Source organism: Podarcis filfolensis (genome assembly GCF_964270895.1).
Source record: "Podarcis filfolensis genome assembly, chromosome: 7".
Lineage (NCBI taxonomy): Eukaryota > Metazoa > Chordata > Lepidosauria > Squamata > Lacertidae > Podarcis > Podarcis filfolensis.
In genome coordinates, this window is record NC_139603.1 from 47,047,813 (window position 1) to 47,069,426 (window position 21,614).

Consider the following 21,614-nt stretch of genomic DNA (forward strand, 5'->3'; position numbering starts at 1 on the left):
ACCTTTTTTTTTGGTAAAAGACAGTAACATCCTCTGACACTTGAATAAAGAAAAGGTGATATATATTCCCAACATTTTATGAAATGTATGTGCAGGTATTACTGCTTGCTTTTCTAATCCATTCCTTTTAAAACACTGTTGCATATGCATTTATGTAATAGAATCTGATTATTTATTCCAGAGCGAACTAAAATATGAAGCTAACCATGGCTTTATATGAAGGGTTTCTCTTTTATTGCTACTGCCTCTCATCTCCTTCTATGCTTCCACAGAATAAGAAAATGATTTCAAATAAAGGTTGCTGGAATGGGAAATACAATAGATATGCTTGTTTCATGGTTCCAGTACTGAACTTTTTTACCTGCTAGAGCAGAAGACAGGAAGTATGTACTCACACTTTCTGTTGGATGGACAATACGTTCCTTATCATAATGCTCTTACATATGAAAGTGTTCCTCTGCAACATATGGAAAATGTACAATATTTTCAGTTTCCAAACATACAGACAGTTTTGTAAATGTGATAGGCAATTCTCTTTAGTTTCAGTGCTGTGTTAGGATTCCACACAGTTTTTGTGTGTGTCCCTATTGGGAAATTAAAGACCACCTTGTTGCAAGGGAGAATATATTGCCTGAGTTAGAAGAATTTAAGATTCATTGGATGTTTCTACCCTACTTTCATGTCTTTCAAACAGGTTGATGGCCGAAAGGCTACCCCATCCATGATTGATCGACTGCAGAGACAAATCATTGTAGCAGACTGTCAAGTTTATCTTGCTGTGCTTTCTTTTGTGAAACAAGAACTCTCGGGTGAGCTCTGACTTCTAATATTAAATCTTTATTTCCCCGCCCCACCCCAACTGAATTTTTGAGTTCTCCAGTCCTTCCCACTTGTAGGTGACAAGAAAGTATAAAATGTTGTTGACCAGTTTGATTCGCAGGTGATTGACAACTTACAATTTCCATTCTAGTAGCCTGTTAAGACAGTTTGCTAGAAGGAAAGAAAACTTTCTCCTTTCATGTGCATGCTACAGCTTTCTTTGTGTGTGGTTTCAAATGCTTTTTGGAACTCCTATTGTTATTTAACATTAGACCCTATAAATCCAAGTTACTGTTAGTGAGTTGTTGGTCTCCTTTCAGTTAACACTGTTGGTCAGATTAGAAGCTGCTTTACATTTAATCAAATGATGTGATAACAGTAATTCTGCATCCAGTGTGTGTGTGTTTTTTTACTTTCTTGTATCACCCTTGGATATTAGGAATATTTTAAATAAATCTAGTGCATACTGAAGAAATACATGTATATCTGATTATTTTTTGAAAACTAGTATTTCAGTGCAAAACACAGCACGTCTATATAAGATTGTTCTGAAGTGTACCTCTCATTTTTGACCTTTATCTGTCGATGTGCAAGCCAAGGTGAGGAGAGGACTATGTATTTTACCCCCTCCATGCTTACTGCGGCATTGCTGAACAAAATTGTGTAAACACTTGCCTTGTGGTGAGCCACACGAGAACCAAATGTGCTATGCAGCAGAAAGTGGTCGAACTGCACAGTCTTGCAGTAACTTTAGCCTCCTAATAAAGCTGAATCATGGCTGTTGGTCTGAATGTTTTTATTGCAACAGACAGCTTAATTTTCCATAGCTTGATAGTTCTAAAAAAGAAACTGTTCCTTCCTTCATTGTTTACAGCCTATCCAAAACAATTGGGAATGAATAGTGATTTAACCACCGTCTGATTAAAGGTATACAGGTCGGAGCCAAACAGTACAAACTGAAAGCTTTTGCAGATGACTTAGTATTGACGTTACAGGAGCCAGAATCTAGTACTAAAAGAGTATTAGAACTGATTCAAGAATTTGGTCATGTGGCAGGATTTAAGTTGAACAAGTTAAAAACTAAAGTTCTTGAGAAAAATTTAACACCGATAGAGAAAGAGAGGTTTCAGAAGGAGACAGGTTTAACATTGGTTAAGAAAGTAAAATACCTGGGGGTTAATATGACCACTAAGAACTTAAATCTATTTAAAGATAACTATGAGAAATGTTGGTCAGAAGTGAAAAAGGACTTAGAAATATGGTCAAATTTGAAGCTTTCCTTGTTGGGTCGAATTGCTGTTATAAAGATGAATGTATTGCCAAGAATGTTATTTTTGTTTCAATCATTGCAAATTTTGGACAAAATGGACTGTTTCAAGAAGTGGCAGAGAGACATTTCTAGATTTGTCTGGCAGGGCAAGAAGCCCAGAATAAAATTTAAAATACTAACTGATGCAAAGGAAAGAGGTGGATTTGCCCTGCCAGACCTTAAACTTTATTATGCATTAGCAGCATTCTGCTGGTTGAAAGAATGGCTGCTTCTTGAGAACACAGACATTTTGGATCTAGAAGGTTTTAATAACGTTTTTGGGTGGCATGCATATTTGTGGTACAACAAGGTTAAAGCACATAAAGCATTTAAAAACCATATTGTCAGGAAAGCATTGTTTAATGTCTGGATAAGATATAAAGACTTGCTTGAAAATAAAACCCCAAGGTGGTTGTCACCGATGGAAGCAAAGGCTCAGAAAAAGCTCAATATGGAGGCCAAGTGGCCGAAATATTGGGAAATTTTGGAGCAAGAAGGAGACAAATTGAAATTGCAGAGTTTTGAGAAATTAAAAGACAAAGTGCGAGACTGGCTTCACTATTATCAAATAAGAGAGGCTTATAATTTGGACAAAAAAATTGGGTTCCAGGTGGAAAAATCAAAATTGGAAACAGAACTGCTAGATCCCAAAACTAAGATGCTTTCAAGAATGTATAACTTGCTGTTGAAATGGAATACGCAGGATGAAACAGTTAAATCTGCTATGATTAAATGGGCACAAGATGTTGGACATAACATTATGTTTGCTGACTGGGAACAGTTGTGGACCACAGGTATGAAATTTACGGCATGTAATGCCTTAAGAGAGAATATTATGAAAATGATATACAGGTGGTACATGACACCAGTCAAGCTTGCAAAAATATATCATCTGCCCGATAATAAATGTTGGAAATGTAAAGAAAACGAAGGTACATTCTTTCACCTTTGGTGGACGTGCCCAAAGATTAAGGCTTTCTGGGAGATGATCTATAATGAAATGAAAAAGGTATTTAAATATACCTTCCTGAAGAAACCAGAGGTCTTTCTCCTGGGCATAGTCAGCCAATTGGTGCCAAAGAAGGATAGAACTTTCTTTATGTATGCAACAACAGCAGCAAGAATACTTATTGCAAAGTATTGGAAGACACAAGATTTACCCACCCTGGAAGAGTGGCAGATGAAGGTGATGGACTATATGGAATTGGCGGAAATGACTGGCAGAATCCGAGACCAGGGAGAAGAGTCGGTGGAAGAAGATTGGAAGAAATTTAAAGACTATTTGCAGAAATATTGTAAAATTAAGGAATGTTAAAATGATGCTGGATTGAAATTAAGTGGCATTAGCAACAAGGTTATTAAGAATATGCAAAAATGGATTGATAATGGATGAAAACATATAGCTATAATATGTTAAGATATAGAGTTAAGATAAATGAAAGAGGGTAAGGATTTGCTGAATTGATTATGTAAATGGGAATACAAAAAGGGGAGGTGTGAGGAGGTCAAGGAAACAAGCAAATGAGCTTAAAGATATCAAAAAATGGATTTGTTTTTTAATTTTTTCCTATCTATTTGTTCTTTGTATTTTGTATTTTCCTTTTTTATGTATTTTTGTATTTTTTGTATTTATTTTTTTATTATTTTCTTCTTTTTCTTTGCCTTCTTTTTATTCTGTAAATCTCTGTTTTTTGTAAAACTCTAATAAATATCTTATAAAAAAAATGAATAGTGACTTAACCATTGTAAAGATTTATGGTTAGAGTTTGCATGCTACATCATTTTTTTCTTTGGGCCCTATATGTCCCCACATATTCTGAGTCCCTTGGCAGAATCCTCCGAAAACCAGAATCTCCTCTTAATATCACATACTAACTGCTTAGGTTCTTTAGTCTTTTTCTGTTTTCAGAATCCCTGCATATTGGTTTGAGCACGTGTATAAGTTGGAAAGTTTTTTTTAGGTTTTAGTCCATTAAGCAGATCCACTAGCACAAGCACTTCTCACTGTGCAATGGGAATTCCCTTCCCCTTCCTCACCCCCTTGCTTCCCTATATCTGAGGAGGGTTGGGGAAACCCCCAGAACGTGTTTAGGGAGCACACAGGAAATGAAGTTCCGGCACATTGCCAAAAGTGCTTGCGTTAGTGGAACACTGTGTGTGTTGTAAAGCTTGTTTGTTGTGGGGAAAGGTATAATAAGTTGATGTTCAGTATTTACTAGTATTATTATTTATTAAATTTCTATACTGCCCTCCATCCAAATATCACAGGGCGGTTTACAATATAAAAAAAAATACATACCTTAATAACAAACAAAAACAATACCCTACACACACAGTTTTAAAAGTCATACATAGATTGTTTAATTAGCCCAAGGTCTGGGAGAAGAGAAATGTTTTTGCATGCCCCCTAAAGATGTACAGTCAAACCTCGGCTCCCAAACACCAAAAACCTGGAAGTAAATGCTCTGGTTTTTTACCTTTTCGGAAGCCGAACGTCCAGCGCAGCCTCTGCTTGAGTTCAAGAAGCTCTTGCAGCCTATCGGAAGCCATGCCTCTGTTTTTGACCATTTCGGAAGCCGAACAGGCTTTTGGAACGAATTATGTTCGACAACCGAGGTTTGACTGTATAATGAAGGTGCCAGACGAACCTTTCTGGGGAGAGCATTCCACAGATTGGAAAAGGCCTGTTCTCATGGACCTTTCATGGAGAAAGCACATGAAGAAGGGCCTCAGATTATAATTGCAGGGTCCAGGTCTGTTCTGGAATCATTATTATGTTGTTTCTCTGTTTGGAAATGCTGCTGTCTTTGACTAAACTCTTCTTTTCGTTTCTCAGCTTATATAAAAGGTGGGTGGATCCTTAGAAAAGCTTGGAAAATCTACAATAAATGCTATACAGACATTAATACACTTCAGGAATTATATCAGAAGAAGATAACTCAGGAATCCTTGACTTCTTACGCTGCAAATGATAATCATATTGCTGCAGAAAGCATAACGGAGGATTCACTAAACCGTCTGAAAGGTGCTGTTAGCTTTGGATATGGACTTTTTCATCTTTGCATATCCATGGTGCCCCCAAACCTGCTCAAAATCATCAACCTGCTGGGTTTTCCTGGAGACCGCCTGCAGGGGCTTTCTTCACTGATATATGCAAGTGAAAGTAAGGACATGAAGGCCCCTTTAGCTACGTGAGTAGCTATATTGCAATGCTTTGGTAAATAACTTAGTACTGAAAGTAAGTAAACTGCAAGCCAACGTAAGTTAGGAAGCGGTCTTGTATTTGTTCTTTTCATTTTATTTTAATGGAGACATTACCAGATAATTTTGCTTGATGTGCGATGGTTTATGAAATGAGAATCTGGCTTTTAGAGAGATTTTTAATTCACCAAGGATATATTTTTGTGTCCTCAGATGCTTACAAATTCAAACAACCTAGATAAATGCTGATTGAAATAAACAGCTCTTAAGGCAGTAATAATTTGGCACTTTTAAAATTGGTTTTCAGTAATGTTGTATAGAATTTCTTATTCTATCTCTGTGTCTCTCTATGATTCTCTGTATTCCAATGATGGACCACATTTCTCAAAAGCCCTGAGTGGTCTGTGACCAACATGTAGAACTCCTCCATTCAGGCTTCTCCAGCTCAGTGGAAGGAATAGTTATGCCCAATCTATAGCCTCCTTTTGCGTGTAATAGCCCTGTGGCAAGGACCCTCTGGTTCTCCACAGTTGCAAGAAGTATTTGGCTTGAGGTGAAATACTGTGAATGCAGCCTCCACCCAGTGAAGCTATTGGAAAGATTTGAATGATATTAATACATTATATACCACTTTTACCTTTTGTAGAAACATATTTTTTTTGTTAAGGATTTAGCTGGTGTTGACTTGTGCCTGCAAAGTTGGGTTAATGTTGGTTTTTATTTTGCATGGCAGCTATTTGTTTTCATTTAGAATTCTGGTTTAACATGTTAATTCCAATTGCAGTCTGTAATTCATATTTTTTTAATACTACGTTAGGGTTCTGGATTGAGAAATACTGTGTGTATTCACTTCAATAAAAGTAGAGCTTTGTATGTGCATGCTGAGGGCTACCTCTTCCTCTGAAATGAAAGCCCCATAATGCAGGGGTGCTGAGCTGTTTCCTTCTTGTAGTATAGTGTTAATTACATGTTGTGCGCACAAGTGGTCTTCGACTGGAACCCTAGACATGTCTGGCACAGCTGGAGGAATAAGTTGGGTATAGCCTGAGGTGTTCTGAATCTTTTACTGTAGCTGATTGTGTGGTGAATTGCAAACTGGTTTTAAGTATGTAGCTGGGTGGAGGGAATGTTTGCTTGTTCTGTTGCATAATGAATGACAACACAAATGCACACTTCTGTCCTACCCTGTGTGTGTGATGCTGTAGGATTGTGACCTTGCTTAGAAGCATAAAAAGACAACCCGCCTTACTAAAGGCAATGTCTCCTCTTGCTGTGATTAAGGTTTAAATTAAGGTATTGGCATAATGTTGGCCTGGCACAGGAGAGAGAGAGAGAGAGAGAGAGAGAGAGAGAGAGAGAGAGAGAGAGAGAGAGAGAGAGAGAATCTTTTGTCAGTATCTCCTCATTACAGAACCAGCTAGCATCATGATTTTTGTGTGTGTGCGTTTCTTTTCAGATTAGCCTTGCTGTGGTACCACACTGTGGTTCGTCCTTTTTTTGCTTTGGATGGCAGTGACACCAAAGCAGGATTGCAAGAGGCTAAAGACATTCTCCAGAAAAAAGAAGCTGCTTATCCAAACTCGTCTCTCTTTATGTTCTTCAAGGGAAGAATACAGCGTCTAGAGGTACTGATAGACTTCTCTGTATGACTGTAATTTTGCAAGATTTGTTGAGTCAAAACCATTTCAATAACAGAGTGTCAATGCAGTTGGCCTATCCATAATACAGTCAAGAGGAGAGGGATTGGGGGAGTGTTCTATTTAGCATGAAACACGGCACCCTGGACTCTTAAAAAAAGAAAAATAAACTGAAAAGCAAGTTTCTAGAGGTCATGGGTGCGGAGAATATCTCCAAAATGTGTTGGCAGTTATAGATGTCAAAGTAGAGGTTTTCCTTTGGCTAAAGGGTGACATTTTTCATATCTGGCTGCTGCTCTGTTGGTACCATTAATTCCTGTCAATCCAGTGTCTTCCTGACCCCTTGTGGGAGAAGAAGTAAACTGTTCTGAAATTGTACATGGCTAGCTAAAATGGTGGCAGCACGACAGTGGCCTTATTCATGTGCAGTGTTAAACCATACTTCAACCATGGTTTAATGAGTACCAGAGTCTGCCAGTGAACGCTCCTCATTTGTGCCTGCTTTGCTCTTACTCAGTTCCCGTTTTGCCATGCCAGGAGGAAGAAAAACAGGAGGCTGGCTTAGTATTATGTGTAAACCAGTGCTTGTGGTTTGTTTCTCTCTAAACAAAGCAACAAACAAACTCTTTGGAGAGAAACGAACCAACAAACCTTTGTTACAGCTATTGGTTAATGAGAAGAGAACTTAACCTGGTTCATATAGCATACTAAGTCAAACCTTGGCTTAACTCAGTACATTGCAGCAGCTAAAACGACCAGGGAACAGCAAAGTTGCCGTCAGCTCCTGTCCAGCAGACCATACATTTGTGTAATCTTGTTAAGCCAAGTTAGTGTGTCCTGTGAACCAGGCCTGATTTGAGTAGCCAGCTGATGTTTAGGCTGCAGGCTTGCAGTAAAATCACACCAGACCATCCTCGCTTCCAAACTCTGCTGGAGGGCTTGGAATTGTAATGATAGAACTGGTATTTATTCATATTTGCATTTTGATAATAGTATTTCTCTCTCTCTCTCTCCTTAGTGTCAAATCAACAGTGCCTTGACCTCCTTTCATACTGCTTTGGAACTGGCAACTGATCAGAGAGAGATTCAGCATGTCTGTCTATATGAAATTGGTATATAATAATACTAATGTATTTTCTTATTGCTACTGTGTTTAATCACTACTACTAGTGCTTGAATGAGCAATATTGAGTTGTGTTAGTAAATTATATAATCATGATCACTTGTTGGTCAACAGACAAAGGGAAAAATTAAGCTTACCACACTTAATTGTCCATTGATGCATAAGGATTACTTGAGCTACATGCTCATTGCCTTTATTAACACACACCTAAAAAGTTACATTGATAATGTTCAACCTGTGACTGTGGAGTGAATGCATGTCTTGCTTACTGTCAAGAAAGTGCAGCATTAGTAAACCAAAACTACACCTCTTCTCCCCACATACACACACATTTTGAAAGCATGTTAAGAGCTGTGTTTACACTTCAGATTCTAGTTTTTATTCAGTGACTTCTTACAGAAGACTGTGTTTCTGATATAATTAAAGGCACCATGGCTTCTAAATGAAGACAAAGCAATGCGTTTTTGTTTCAACCACTCTTTGAAACTGTAACATCTCCTAACCTTTGTGGACTTCCTTCAGACAGAAAACAAGCAGGTTTTACTTGAAGCAGTGTGATGGGCAACTTGCTGCCAGAAAAGCTGCCTGCTTACAGAAACTCCACTCCATTTCTGCGATGGCTGTTGACACCCAAGACCCTTGTGCTCTCAAGTGCAGTGAAGGATCAGGACTCACTCAGTCCTGCATCAGTGGCAGATTCTATTTCCTCCAGATATATTCATATTCTCTCTCTCTCTCTCTCTCTCTCTCTCTCTCTCTCTCTCTCTCTCTCTCTCTCACACACACACACACACACACACACACGTGTGTGTGTGTCTGTGTGCTTATTCCGTGTATGAACCATTTCTTTTCAGTGTGTTTAAAAAATGTTTTGCTTGTTCTTACAGGCTGGTGCAGCATGATAGAAATGAACTTCAAGGATGCATTTGAATCCTTTGAGCGTCTTAAAAATGAATCAAGATGGTCCCAGTGCTACTATGCCTATTTGACAGCAGGGAAGTATCATTACATGAATAGGAGTGTGTGTGTGTGTTGAATTTGTTGATCATTATATGGCAGTAGTGTATCTCTGCAAGAAAACTACCCACAACTTACATTTTTCCTTTTCTAGGTTATGTATTGTAAATAAACCTTAGATTTACAGCTTCACAAATCACAACATTAATGTAACAGTGGTGTGTATTTATATATTTTTATTTACTGTTAATTAGATGAAATGTGAGCATGCAATATTCTTCCTGCATGATAGCCTCTATCTGCATTTGTTTGTATCTCATTATTATTTATGTATGAAGCACCTAAGGTTTTCTAGGTGCTGTACAAATATCAAAAGCGACACAGAACCTGCCTGTAGGCTTATAATCTCATAGGTATCCTACATAAAGATGGAGCAAGGAAAGAAAAACAAGCAAATTCAGGCATCAGTTAGTCATTAAACCTTTAAGAAATTTTATGAATATGTGGAATGGCAGGTGAAAATGTTTTTTGCCCTAAGATAACTAGAATAAACTTTTGGTGTGTGCTTTATTACAGTGTGTCAAGGTGCCACCGGTGATGTGAATGGAGCTCAGAATGTGTTCAAAGAAGTCCAGAAGCTTTTTAAAAGAAAAAACAATCAAATTGAGCAGTTTTCGGTCAAAAAGGTCTGATGAGCATAGGCCGAGTTGATTTGATGATGGTGGTGGTGGTGGTGGTAGCAATCTAAGCTGAATCTTCTTTTAAAATCTTTTCTGAACAATGCAGTTTAAATACTGATGTTTATTGACCCTGTTAAAATAAGTATGTCAGGACCTGTCAAGAGAAGCATGTGTGTTTCAGGCTGGGACACCTCCCCCCCCCCCCCCCGGTTTGTACCCCTCTCAATTTAGGAAAAGGCCATGAGTTTTATGAGATCAGCACTAGAGAATGATTCAATGCTGTGCTGGTTTGTACATTATTTTCTCCTTATGGAGAGAGTGCACATAATTTTAGTGAGAATCTTAATTTTGCATGCTGCTTCTACCAGATACAGGAATACTTCTGTAAATGGAAACTGGTAGTGGAAGAATTCCACTGGAAAAGCTATACCATGTCTGTCTTAATGGGAAAGCAAAATAATATTATAGTGCATCTGACATTCTGAAAAAAATAGACAATCCATTTTTTTGCTATGTTTGTGCCGTTTTCCTTGTTCAGTTACTGTACTGTTAGTGTCTGTAGAATGATCCTATTAAGGTTAGTGCTGTAAGAACATTTTAAAATCTCTGTATGGCATTTGTTTTATGTCTTGGCTTAAAGCAGTGTCAACAGCGTTCAAAACTCCCATTGTTCTAGGCACATTTTGCGACTGAGAATTTCATTAGCACAAACAATTTCTGAGCAGTACTGCACCTAAAATTTCTGATTTAAACTGCCGCTGCTGATGCTGAGGGCGTGGGAGGAGAAATTTTGCCTGCTCAACTTCCAAGAAATCACTGCAGCATCAGGCAAGCTGATAGGTTCTGCCTCTCAGCTGGCCTTACAGAAAGGCTGTGTTTTGAGGGACCCTCGAATATTAAGGGGGCAGGCAGGGGAAGCATGGCTTTGTGTTTTTTTGCAGTCTTCAGATGACGACTAGACCATGTGAAAAATGAACATAAGATTTTAGCAGCAGTTCATTAATTTTCAGTTTTGTATTGTTATAAAAAAGTGTGCCTAGTCATTCTGTTGTGGCGCACATAACTTGGTTTAATGTGCCATTTAGCTCCTAGTTTTCATAACTCAGCTTCTACCACTGAGTGTCAAACAGTTTAAATTGCCAACAAGCTATCTGGAGAGGAAAAAGGCTTCACTTCTTTTATCTGGTCCCTTTTCTTTCTCTCTCCTTTGTCCTCTCTTGCCCTTGAAAACTTTCCCATGTTTGTCCCCTTGCTTTGTTGATACCTGAGATAATACCAGGAGTTTAGATTCCTGGAGGCAGATCTAAATTAGAAGAGGGAACTGTGGACATGGTGTTGGGCAGTAACCCAAGTGTGTTGTTGACCTTAAAACCAGTACATTTCTGCTATGGGGGTGGCTTGGTCTGGGTGGACAGGTATGGTTGAATGAGGTGAAGGATCTAATAAGTGATATGCTATGGATCTCCCCATAGGAGTCTGGGACTCGCCCACAAATTGCTTTTTTCTTAACTAATTGGAAAGAGTCCCTCATCCTCACAAGACAAGTTGTGACTCTTTATGATTAGGAATCTGATCCAGAAAGTAGGTACATGCAACATAAATGCTCTCCTTTGATGTGAGCTCAGAAATGCTTCGCAAAATTCTTAAGTTAAAGGGAAGTGCCTTTAACTTTAAATCCATGAGATCTGCATTGCGTGTATTGGTCTTTATATTTGTTAGTTACTTTGTACAAAAAAGTCTCAAAGCAATTTAACAACAGGGTTAAATGCCCAGCTGCACCATGGTCATGCGCAAAGATCAGCCTGTCGTTATTCTGAGCTTTTCAGTACTAGAGGGGAATGTTTTGGAAGAGTGGGACTTAAAAATGTGCACCCTGCGAGTCCCAAACAGTACTACCAAGTTCCTGTTCTAGACTGGCTGAAGACCTGAACAGCACACACGTTGTAGTGTTTAGGGGTACACTGGAGCATTATGTTGTGGCACATGATTCTTTACGCTCACATTTCAGTCTTTAGAGGTTTGCTGTTTTTCTGGCTGAATGTTAAAAATATCCTTCAGCTTGTCCAATTGTATAACTTTAAAGGTTGCATTTTGAAAACATGTTGAAAACTTCTTGCCCTTGGCTTAGAATGGAAATTAAAATAAACCATTTTATTGTTTTCAGGCAGATAGATTTAGGAAGCAGAAACCAACCAAGCAACTCTGTATACTGGCATCCATTGAAGTATTGTATTTATGGAAAGCTCTTCCAAACTGCTCCTTCCCAAACCTACAGCATATGAGTCAAGGTACAAGATGTGATGTCTGTTTCTTTTTATTGTTGTTTTCTGCACAAACTGTTTCTTTTACAAACCCTCACTTTTCTGTCGCTAATACTTGCAGTTTGTGCCAATTTAAGGCAGAAACTGGCTTACTCATCTAATGATTGATACACTATAAACTCTTGGGCTTTGAATAATAAGCAGTTTGAAGTGGATAATAAACCAGATTGTGGAAATTTGAGTATTGTTCTCCCACTACCGATCAGAACATATTCTTGGCAGTAATGTGAGCCAAAATATAGTGCATGGTAGCTACTGGTTCAGTGTTGTGGTTTGCCATTGTTCCCTTTATTTCTGATGTTCAGGCTGTGAGTACCAGTGCTCACGTAGCTTCCCAAGCGAGAGCTATCAATAGATGCAGGAGTCCAAGGTGATGGGAAGGGGCACACTGAGGCAGTTAGCCACTGCCCATCCAGCTTATGCCACCCCCTCTCCTCTGACTATCTCCCCTCTGTGCACAGCAAAGATTACTTGATATTACATAGATAGGGTTGGCTGTTAGTTGCCCAGTCTGCATCTCCATATCTTGCAACTGGTTTCTGAAACAATCTGGTCCTAAACTCTTAACACATTAACGGTCAGAACCAGCAGTGTAAATAAAGCCCTGAAACAGATGGGCAACCAGTAGGGATGGTATAACACCCAGTCTTCCAGTACCTGATGGGAACTGGTAGAAGTTTCCTGAATGTCTAAAGGGAACCCCACATTGTCACGACCTATTCACTTCGAAATTAGGGCATGAACAACTGATGCCAGATCTGTCATCTTCAGGAAGTAGAGACAGGCACAGATGACAAATATTATTTACTATCTACTCATGTTTTGCCTTAATTTGAAGCACGCTTTGTTAGACTATGGATTTCTGAAGATAAAAAAGCATATTGCTTCAAAGGAAAAACAAAACTATACAGCATTCCTATACAGATGCCTTGTCATGCATCTCTTTAAGAGAGTTCTTTAGTGCCAAGGCTAAACTTAGTGGTGATGTCATTTGTCTCGGGTTGCTGAAGAAGCTATAAGCCTTAGGATGGAAGAGATTCATATTCAAAATGGCAGCTGGCACTCACCGTGAGCAATTTAGACAAGACTTAAAACACGTTTCTGTATCTAAACAGTATATAGCTTCTCAAGGCCTTCTTCAGACTTTTATGACTATACTTTTATGACTAGGCCTTATGACTAGGCCTTGGGAAATTGGCTTTAGGGTTGGAAAAGCCATCCAGAGGTAAAGGCTGCAACTTGAACATATTTCCAGAAGTTCATTTTTCTGTGCCATTTGACTCATACAGAATACAAAGCTGGAAAGCTTGACTTAAACTCATGGTGTGTGTACACGTCTGTGTCCAACATGTTCCTCCCTGGTTCATGCAAATACAGTCATACCTCGGGTTACAGACGCTTCAAGTTGTGTTTTTTCGGGCTATGGATGCGCTGAAACCTGGAAGTGCCGGAACAGGTTACTTCCGGATTTCGGCGGTCACGCATGTGCAGAAGCGCTAAATCGCGCTTTGCGCATGCGCAGAAGCGCCGAATCACAACCCGCGCATGCATAGGCGCGGCGCTGCGGGTTGCGAACATGCTTCCCGCACGGATCATATTTGCAACCCGAGCGTCCACTGTAAAGGATTTATAACGCTTTACATTATTTGTTTTTTATCGGCAACTTCACAAACTTTTCGTTGCTCCTTTGTTTCTTAACCAATTCTTAGTCAACATAAATTTGCTGCTGCTTTAAACACATTTGGCATTTCCTCAAGCATAAACATAAATGAAAATATTTGTGCAATTGCAATAGAACAGTATGTTTTAAAGCTATTATAAACATTTTGGTGTTGGTTGAACTATGAGCCAATTCATATATTGTTTCACCTGGCTCTCCTGCATATTTGAATGGCCATGCTGAAGGTTTAGGGGTCAATCCATCCCCCGTTGGGTTTCTTGTATACTGCTTAAAGGCAATTGTAATAAAATTGTGTACAAATTGTTGAACTAAATTTAATATTTTTTTTATCTAGTTTAAAAACTAAATGCTTCAACCTTTTCTTTTCTGATATAGCTTGCCATGAAATTGATGATTCCACTGTTGTTGGTTTAAAGAACTTGCTACTTGGGGCCATACACAAATGCTTAGGAAATGCTGAAGATGCTGTTCAGGTATGTTCCTCTTCTAAAGTCCCTGAACTCCTAACAGCTAGGGAGTTCTTCCAAGTTTATTTTTGATTTGATGCATTAACTGGTTCCGAAGCTAACTGGCAAATCAACAGGCCCTACAGGTGAAGATAGTTGCAAGATCTGAGAATATGTTGTCCAGTGTGAAGGTTTCTTTTGTTCTTTGAAATGTCACTGTGTGTTGAATGTGTCAATTTTGTTTTACAGTTCTTTCAACGAGCCCTTAAAGATGAACTGTGCCGCCAAAACAATTTATATATCCAACCCTATGCTTGCTATGAACTTGGCTGTCTCTTGTTAGAAGACCCACAGGTAAACAGTACAGCATACTTTGGAAATGTCTGAATTTACTGCTTCAAAAGAGAAGTAGAGGAAGGTTGCAAGCAATCTGGAATGTACATTTTCTCTTTCTGGCCTTTCCTAGCGGTGTTATTTTTAACACATGCTCCTGTGTTCTGGGGAGTTGTATTTATCTTATCCTACCAGTTTACTGATTGACTAACATAATTGCATCAAGTTTACCAGCAATTTATTGATATGACTCTTGCATTTAATCAGTGCAATAAAATCAATGGTCCATTTGAAATGTCCATTTATTCAGTAACTGCAGCATTGTTGGTGAAAAATGTTTAAATGTTCTGAAATGATATTGCACTGGTAGTACAGGTGATATTCTCAGATGGAGTCAAATGACTTGCATATGGCATTTCAACATATGATCTAGCTCAGGGGTGGAAAACCTTTTCAGCCTGGCGGGCTAGTTCCTGAACTCCATCATCCCCAGCCACTTGGTTATTGGTCACATGACATCAGCATGGTGTCAGGTGACCCGTTTCCCCCTTTGCAATGAGGCTTGAGTTCAAGTATCACAATAAAAGGTTAAAGAATACTGCATGAGAAGATATCTAAATTGTGTTGCTGGTCTGTATACATGTAGCATTAGCAAGTCAGGGACCTGTAGTTGATGCTATGCCAGTATGGTAGGTAGAGCCTAGTGGTCAAATTTTTAAAATTACATTGGCTACTTTGAACCCTTGTTGGGTAAGGGTTCTCCGCCTCCCCTTTTTTTCCTTTCTTTTGCATGCTCAGCATTACTCTTAAACCAGGCATTAGCTAGCTACGAATGTGGCTTGGAGTCTCTCTTCCTACCCCTACCTCTCCAGCACATTTAGGGTGAAGTGGGAGAGCGGTGGTTAGCATCATGGATGAGATTAGGAGGGAAGGGAAGAGCATCGGTACAGGTAAAGAGAGCGAGGAATGGGTGGCTTGCTGGGTTGCTTAAGCCCTTTTCCAGTAGGGAACACTCTTGAGTAGTCCAAGCATTACTAACATATACTTAATGCCTCCCCACTGTGCGTGGTAAAACTTGTGAAGCTAGTAAGAGCGTAAAGATCTAGGCATGTAAAAATTAGAGATCTTCGTACTCTTTCTCTTCATGCTTCATACACTCAGCCGCCCACGCTTCTCTTCATTGCCATATTTAAAGAGAAGGTCTTAAAATAGCTTTTAATTAATGCTTTTCAGACCTGCCTCTTAATTGCTCTCCAGCAAGACCATGGAAAGGCAGCACGAGCTTGTTTTGAACATGAAAAACAGAGATCCAGTATTTCATATTTGCCTTTTTATTTGGATCCTTGTATGAAGAGGAGGAGATATTCAAGGGCTATGCCCCATTTTTGTATACTTAAAAACACACAATGCATGTGGAAGATGGCCTACGAGGTTTACTGCTCTCTAGAAGGAGATTTGGGGGGGGGAGTCACGTTGCACAAGCAGAAATCCTTGTGCTAATGGCACTCATTAATCGAATATCGCCCACTGTGTGTGCAAATTTGTTCTTCTTTTTAATATGGAGAGACAGCTGCCAGTTATTTTGAGATACCTAAAAACTTATTGAGTGACGTTATTTATTAAAATTACGTTTCTAATTTCCGGTAGTTGGCATTTTGCTAGCCAAACTCATTATTAGAACTTGAATTCTCATTAGACCAGTTAAAGAGGGACATTCAGTGGTGACTAACCAGACCATAGAACAAGTTTCCACTGGTGCAACAAGACATCCTCTCCTCTCCCCTGCCTACCCCCCAATTTTTCACTGTAGGGTTTGGAAAACCTCCAGAGCAGATTTAAGCAGAGAGTGAAGAAATGAAGAAAGTCCTATAATGTGCCATTGTCTGTCTCCCAAAGTATTATTTTCTTGCATTTGCACACAAATTTCAAAAATGACATTTTGCTTCCTCCTGCAGACAGTACCAAGAGGCAAAGCATTACTGCTTCAGGCAAAGGTAAAAAAAAAGTAAATTAATTGAGCATTGTTATTATTATACAGATGGGGCGTCCTTTCCTTCATGATATAGCCTGGCTGGACTTGGAGGGTGGCATTGCTAATAGTAATTGTGGGATGTGAATGGAAATCTCTTATCCTTCCCAGCCTGCATTGCCATTGAGGGTATTGAGCTATGTCCTATAAACAAATAAATGCCATATTCTGTCCTGTGTAGCAGTTACCATGTTTTTTGGTAAACCTGAGTGAGTTAGGCTAATGTATTCGTTTGTTTGCTTTTTCATTGCAGGAGGAATTCACAGGGTATGATTTTGAGAACAGATTGCATGTCCGCATACATGCAGCGTTAGCCTCTCTAAAAGAAGTGGTCCCCCAGTGATGGGCAGGATGCCTCAACTCTTTCTTCTCCCTGTTTCTGCACTCAGAGCAAAACTGTTAGGAGGACCAGCTTCTCTACTGAAAACAACCACCAGTGCCAGAGACACTTTTTCCACGACATCTAGAGTTGGTGGCAGAAAAACATTACCATCTTCAATGGTTAAGGGCAAAATTAGCCAAAAAATATTAAGTGTCCTAGGGCCTAATCCAGTAGCAATTTCTCTTGCACAAGTCCTAATTGAGTGAGTGGGAGCTAGAAGTTGCCTAACTCCTGGGATAGATATGTGAAGGCCTGGGGCGATGGGGACTGGAAAATTGGGTTAGGTCGTGGAGAGGCAGTTGTTACTCAATTATTCCAGCCCCCACCTCCCACTTGTCTTCATATCTCTACTCTGGGATTCTGTGGGATTTGTGCTAGAGGACTTCTCCAGGTTTGGAAGCCTTTGCTTTTGAGGTGTGTCTTTTTTGTTTGTTCTTAGACAAGTGGAACATATTTAGCTTGTGATTGTACAAATGAGCCTATAATAAGCACACTTTGACTTCTATAACAACATTGGCTCAGTTTCTGCAAAAAGCTTTTTTCTCTCATTTTGGATAGGTTTATTTGTTCTTTTGAAGAGGGATACCAACTGTTTGTTGAAACAGTACTGTGTAATTAATTGTTTGAAACTGTAAATAGGCAGAAATAGATATTATTTTATTCAGAGGCCAACAAAAACAGAGCGAGCCTGGAAAGAATCAAGCCTGGCTCACTCACAGCACAGCAAACCTGCTCATTTAAGTTATATTGATCATCCAAATGCATGTGTAACAGAGCCTACCCCTATATTTATGTTAAATTGTGTGAAGATTTAGAAACTTCTATTTTTCAGCCAAATGTTTATTTTTTAAACCCTTAATAATTGTGTTACAGACATTTTTTATCTGTTTTAAATGGTACTGTTGCCTACTAGCTTTGCTGTTAACAAGGTGTTTACAAATTATCACTCATATGTTAAATATAATGGGACTTGCCATGTGGCAGTCCAGACCTATGATGTCACTTATCTTTATTCCAGTTTGTTTTAGTGTTTTATTTTTAACAAGTAAGTGTTTTTTTTAAAAATCAATCAAAAACAACTCAAACACCAATTTTTGGAATAGCAGTTTTCCTAAATACTTGGGAATTGTGTAACTTTGTAGAACTGAAGTACCATTTTCTTTCAAAGTGGTTAGAGCCTTACTTTCACTCCTGGTATCTAGCTATAAACTTTTATTCTGGCACACTCTGAAAAATGCTTACATTGTTTGTACTTTACCTGACTGGCTGGCTCCAACACTTTCTTGGCATATGGAGAGTACAAATTTGTTGGCCCTGATTCAGACCTTGGCAGGCTTCTAGCGAACACGTGGAGATAAATATAAGCAGGGGACTCCACATTGCACCTCCAGCTCTCGCTGATACTCCGTGTGGTGCAGTACATATAGAGCATTCCCCAACCTGCATAGGCCTGCTCCCCAAACTGCCAAATATTGACTGGAGCTGTGGGTCAGATTGCCCTACTCTCCCTTTGGCCAGTAAAAAGCACTTCACGACAGCTGAACCTGCTGCCTTCAAAAAGAGAAGTTGAATGTTTAAGAGCTGTAACTACACCTTTACTTTTTAGTAACACTATATGCTGTGAATATTTTTTTATTATTATCATTATTTATTTCTTTGGAGGAGTCCCATTTCTCAATGGATTGACAGCTTATCTGCTTTGGTTTCATTTTGTAGACATGGGATGTTTGCTCTTTAGTTTGCTTTAAATGGCAGGATTTGCCATTCTGTTTCTTGGCTTGGAGATTAAAAAAAAACACAAACCTGTTGGGATCCTTGCAGTAAAGGCAAGGGGATTGGGAAATTAGCAGCGCTCAAGAAAGAGACTGCAGTTGCCTTACAACAAGATGGTTTCACCCTTGGTGGTCACACAGAGAGTCAATGGGTATCAAACACAGCAGCAGCATCCTCATCCCTGCATGGTCATGGGATTGGAGGATAAGCTTTCAATGTTGAGCTCATGAAACAGGAGCAGCCATCCTACAGCTACAAAATTTAACAAAACTTAAAACACGTAGTGGGTTGGGAGCTATATGCCTGTGTGAAAGCATTTTTGACCCCTGATTGCTTATGAATCTCACAAACACACACAATTTTTCTGCTAGTTTTTTTTTTAAATTGGTGCAAGCACTTTACCTTATCTGCAGTTTTTCTTTAGACACGAATTGGTAAGTTAAACTAGCCCAGCATCTTAGACTCTTGTAGAAGTTGACTATTTTAAGTACACCTGTGCCAGCTTACATGACTTGAGGATTACACACCAATAAATGCCTGAGCAAGGCTATTAAAGTTAGAAGACTTTTGCACTGGCATGATGGGTTCATAGGAGGGGCTCCTCACAAGTGTCTAGATGATAAATAAAACAGTAGTGACCTGACCATGGGCCTATTGCTGTCACCAGGTCTGTTTTGAGATGTGCTAATCTTGCAAGCAAAGTAATCTCGCCTTGTATGTTGACAGCGGCTCAGTGCCATCCATGTATTTCCCCCACTCCCACCCCTCTCGTGCACACATAGAAGAAACCTCTATCTTGTAAATGTCAAAGGTATTTTTATATTAGATTATGCCAGTGATGAGAATAATCTCAGCTGTATTTTATGTAATTGGAATAAGTTTTTATACTTTATAGCTCGGAGGCATGGTCTAATAGCAATAACAGAGTAAGCATCTCATTGGTTTAATATATATATATATTATTAAGAATTTACCAGGTCTGGTATATTTTTGTTGTTGTTGATACCTTATCGCATTATGACGTCCTTCAAGTGAATAACTTGAATTTTTACATGTCACTTTAGATTGTTTACTTTGGTGTGCTATAAATGTCTTTAATTTACAGGACTTGTACTTTAAAAAATATTTCTGCTGAGTAAAATTAAGAACAAGATTTGAGGGTTTTCCCTTCTTTGTAATTACCCTTCAGTTAAGTAGCCTTCTAGTGATAAATATGCATAGTTTTTCAAGGATACGTGGATGTTTATCAAAGTGAATGGTGTAACTTATGGCCAAATTTGATGTGGTGCAGGAGACATGTGGAGGGTTTCCCAATAGTTTTGTTTAATGCAGTTGCAAGGGCATTCATTTGATCAGAGTTGGAAGGAGGGTGGTGCTTAACCACCTACTGAGCAATACACACAAGCACTTGAGAGAATAAATACTAGGGCCTGTTACCTTTTTCCATTCTGGGCAGAAGGAATTTTGATGAGAGAAAGGATTAAATTCCCCTTCTGCTCTATTCAAATTAGGGTCATATCTAGGCTGGGTCTTTAGGCCTAGTTCTCCTCTGAGGTGGTAGGCCTGTGCTTGGCTTCTTTCAAGAAAGTCTGAGGAAGTGGGCTCACAGGATTAAATGTTCCTCTGTATTTCACAACCACAACACCTCCACATAGAAGACTAGCTTCTCAGGAAAAGAAGTTTCTAACCTAGAATCCTTCTTCCTAATACCTAGTTTTCCATGTACAGCTCAGATTGGTTTATCACCTCAATGAGAACAAAGGCTGAAATGTTCTGGGCTGCCACCGGAACCTGAATGTTTGTTCTTCATGTTTTAGTTTCTCCAGGTTTTGCAGACTGAGTACTTCTACCATATTCAGCTCAGAACTGATTCATACTTGCATAGAAATATCAGCATACAGAATACATGTGCAGATAGATGTTGGTTGAATGGTGAGCATGCACTTAAAATTGCTGGTTTTCCCTAAATATACCTGGTTACAAGGGTGTGTGATTCTTTCCTTTTAGTTTCCCCTGTGTCTACTGTAGGGAAACCCAGCTGTTTAATAGTACTCATGCCACTCAGTTGATGCACTTGCCCATGTCTTGTGTAAGCAAAATTCAACCTATGAAATGGGTCTCAGTTGTGGCTTGGACAACAGTATTCTATGTGTGCTGCAAAGACATGTTTCCCATGCAAAATCTGTACTTGTTTACCGTTTTAAAAAAATGTTTTCCTTAAAAGATGTATTCACTTTCCCCCCCGGAGCCAAACACTTTATGTTCTGCCACTAAACTTTCAATGCTTGTTTCTTATATTTACCACATTGGTTCTTAAATAAAATCTGTAGAACATTTTCCTGACTTGACCTCTGTTTTTTAAATGCCATCCTGTTGTATCCCTCAGCACCTGCATAGATTACATCAGCGGCTTAGCCAGGAGGGTTGCTTGATCAAACAAATGGGAAAGGGACAATTGTTGCACAGCAAATAACAGCAGAGTTAATGCAATAGAGGAGCAATTAATTAAATTGAACAAACTGTGGAAATCAAAAGAAAATTTATAGTGAGTTAATTTTTTTGCTAGCCTAGCTCAGAGGAAATGGAGTGTGCTGGGCTTATAATATGATACAATAATATTTATCAATGAAATTGTACAATTTCACATCCCTCACTTGTGAACCATTGCATTGAAAACTGGTTCCCTTCTTTTTCTGTTGGAGTGCCAAGACTGCCACAATTAGACTGGAAGCTTTGTAGCATAAGTCACACTCACAATAATTCATTCAGCATAACTTGGATAATTTTTACATGGTATGAACTGGGTATGATTTACATTTGGAAGGGATTTCCCTCTAGATTAAGTTGCTTGGAGGCCTTGGAGTTTGTTTTGTGAGCTGAATTGTGCCACAGGTTGATCTGTGTTGTGCAAGTGGGTGAATGG

General features: G+C 39.1%; 1 protein-coding gene across 1 annotated transcript in view; it reads left to right on the forward strand.

The window, feature by feature from the left end:
• TTC39C (tetratricopeptide repeat domain 39C) overlaps nt 1–17,987 on the forward strand; it is a 38,556-nt gene extending 20,569 nt beyond the window's left edge. The window contains exons 4-14 of the mRNA XM_083623628.1: nt 695–809; nt 4,965–5,319; nt 6,786–6,954; nt 7,985–8,078; nt 8,977–9,081; nt 9,620–9,732; nt 11,891–12,014; nt 14,104–14,201; nt 14,424–14,528; nt 16,463–16,501; nt 16,790–17,987. Of these exons, the coding sequence (XP_083479754.1) occupies nt 695–809; nt 4,965–5,319; nt 6,786–6,954; nt 7,985–8,078; nt 8,977–9,081; nt 9,620–9,732; nt 11,891–12,014; nt 14,104–14,201; nt 14,424–14,528; nt 16,463–16,501; nt 16,790–16,879 (1,407 nt within the window). The 3' untranslated portion in view covers nt 16,880–17,987. The remainder of the gene's footprint in view (nt 1–694; nt 810–4,964; nt 5,320–6,785; nt 6,955–7,984; nt 8,079–8,976; nt 9,082–9,619; nt 9,733–11,890; nt 12,015–14,103; nt 14,202–14,423; nt 14,529–16,462; nt 16,502–16,789) is intronic.
• The last annotated feature ends 3,627 nt before the right edge of the window (nt 17,988–21,614 follow it).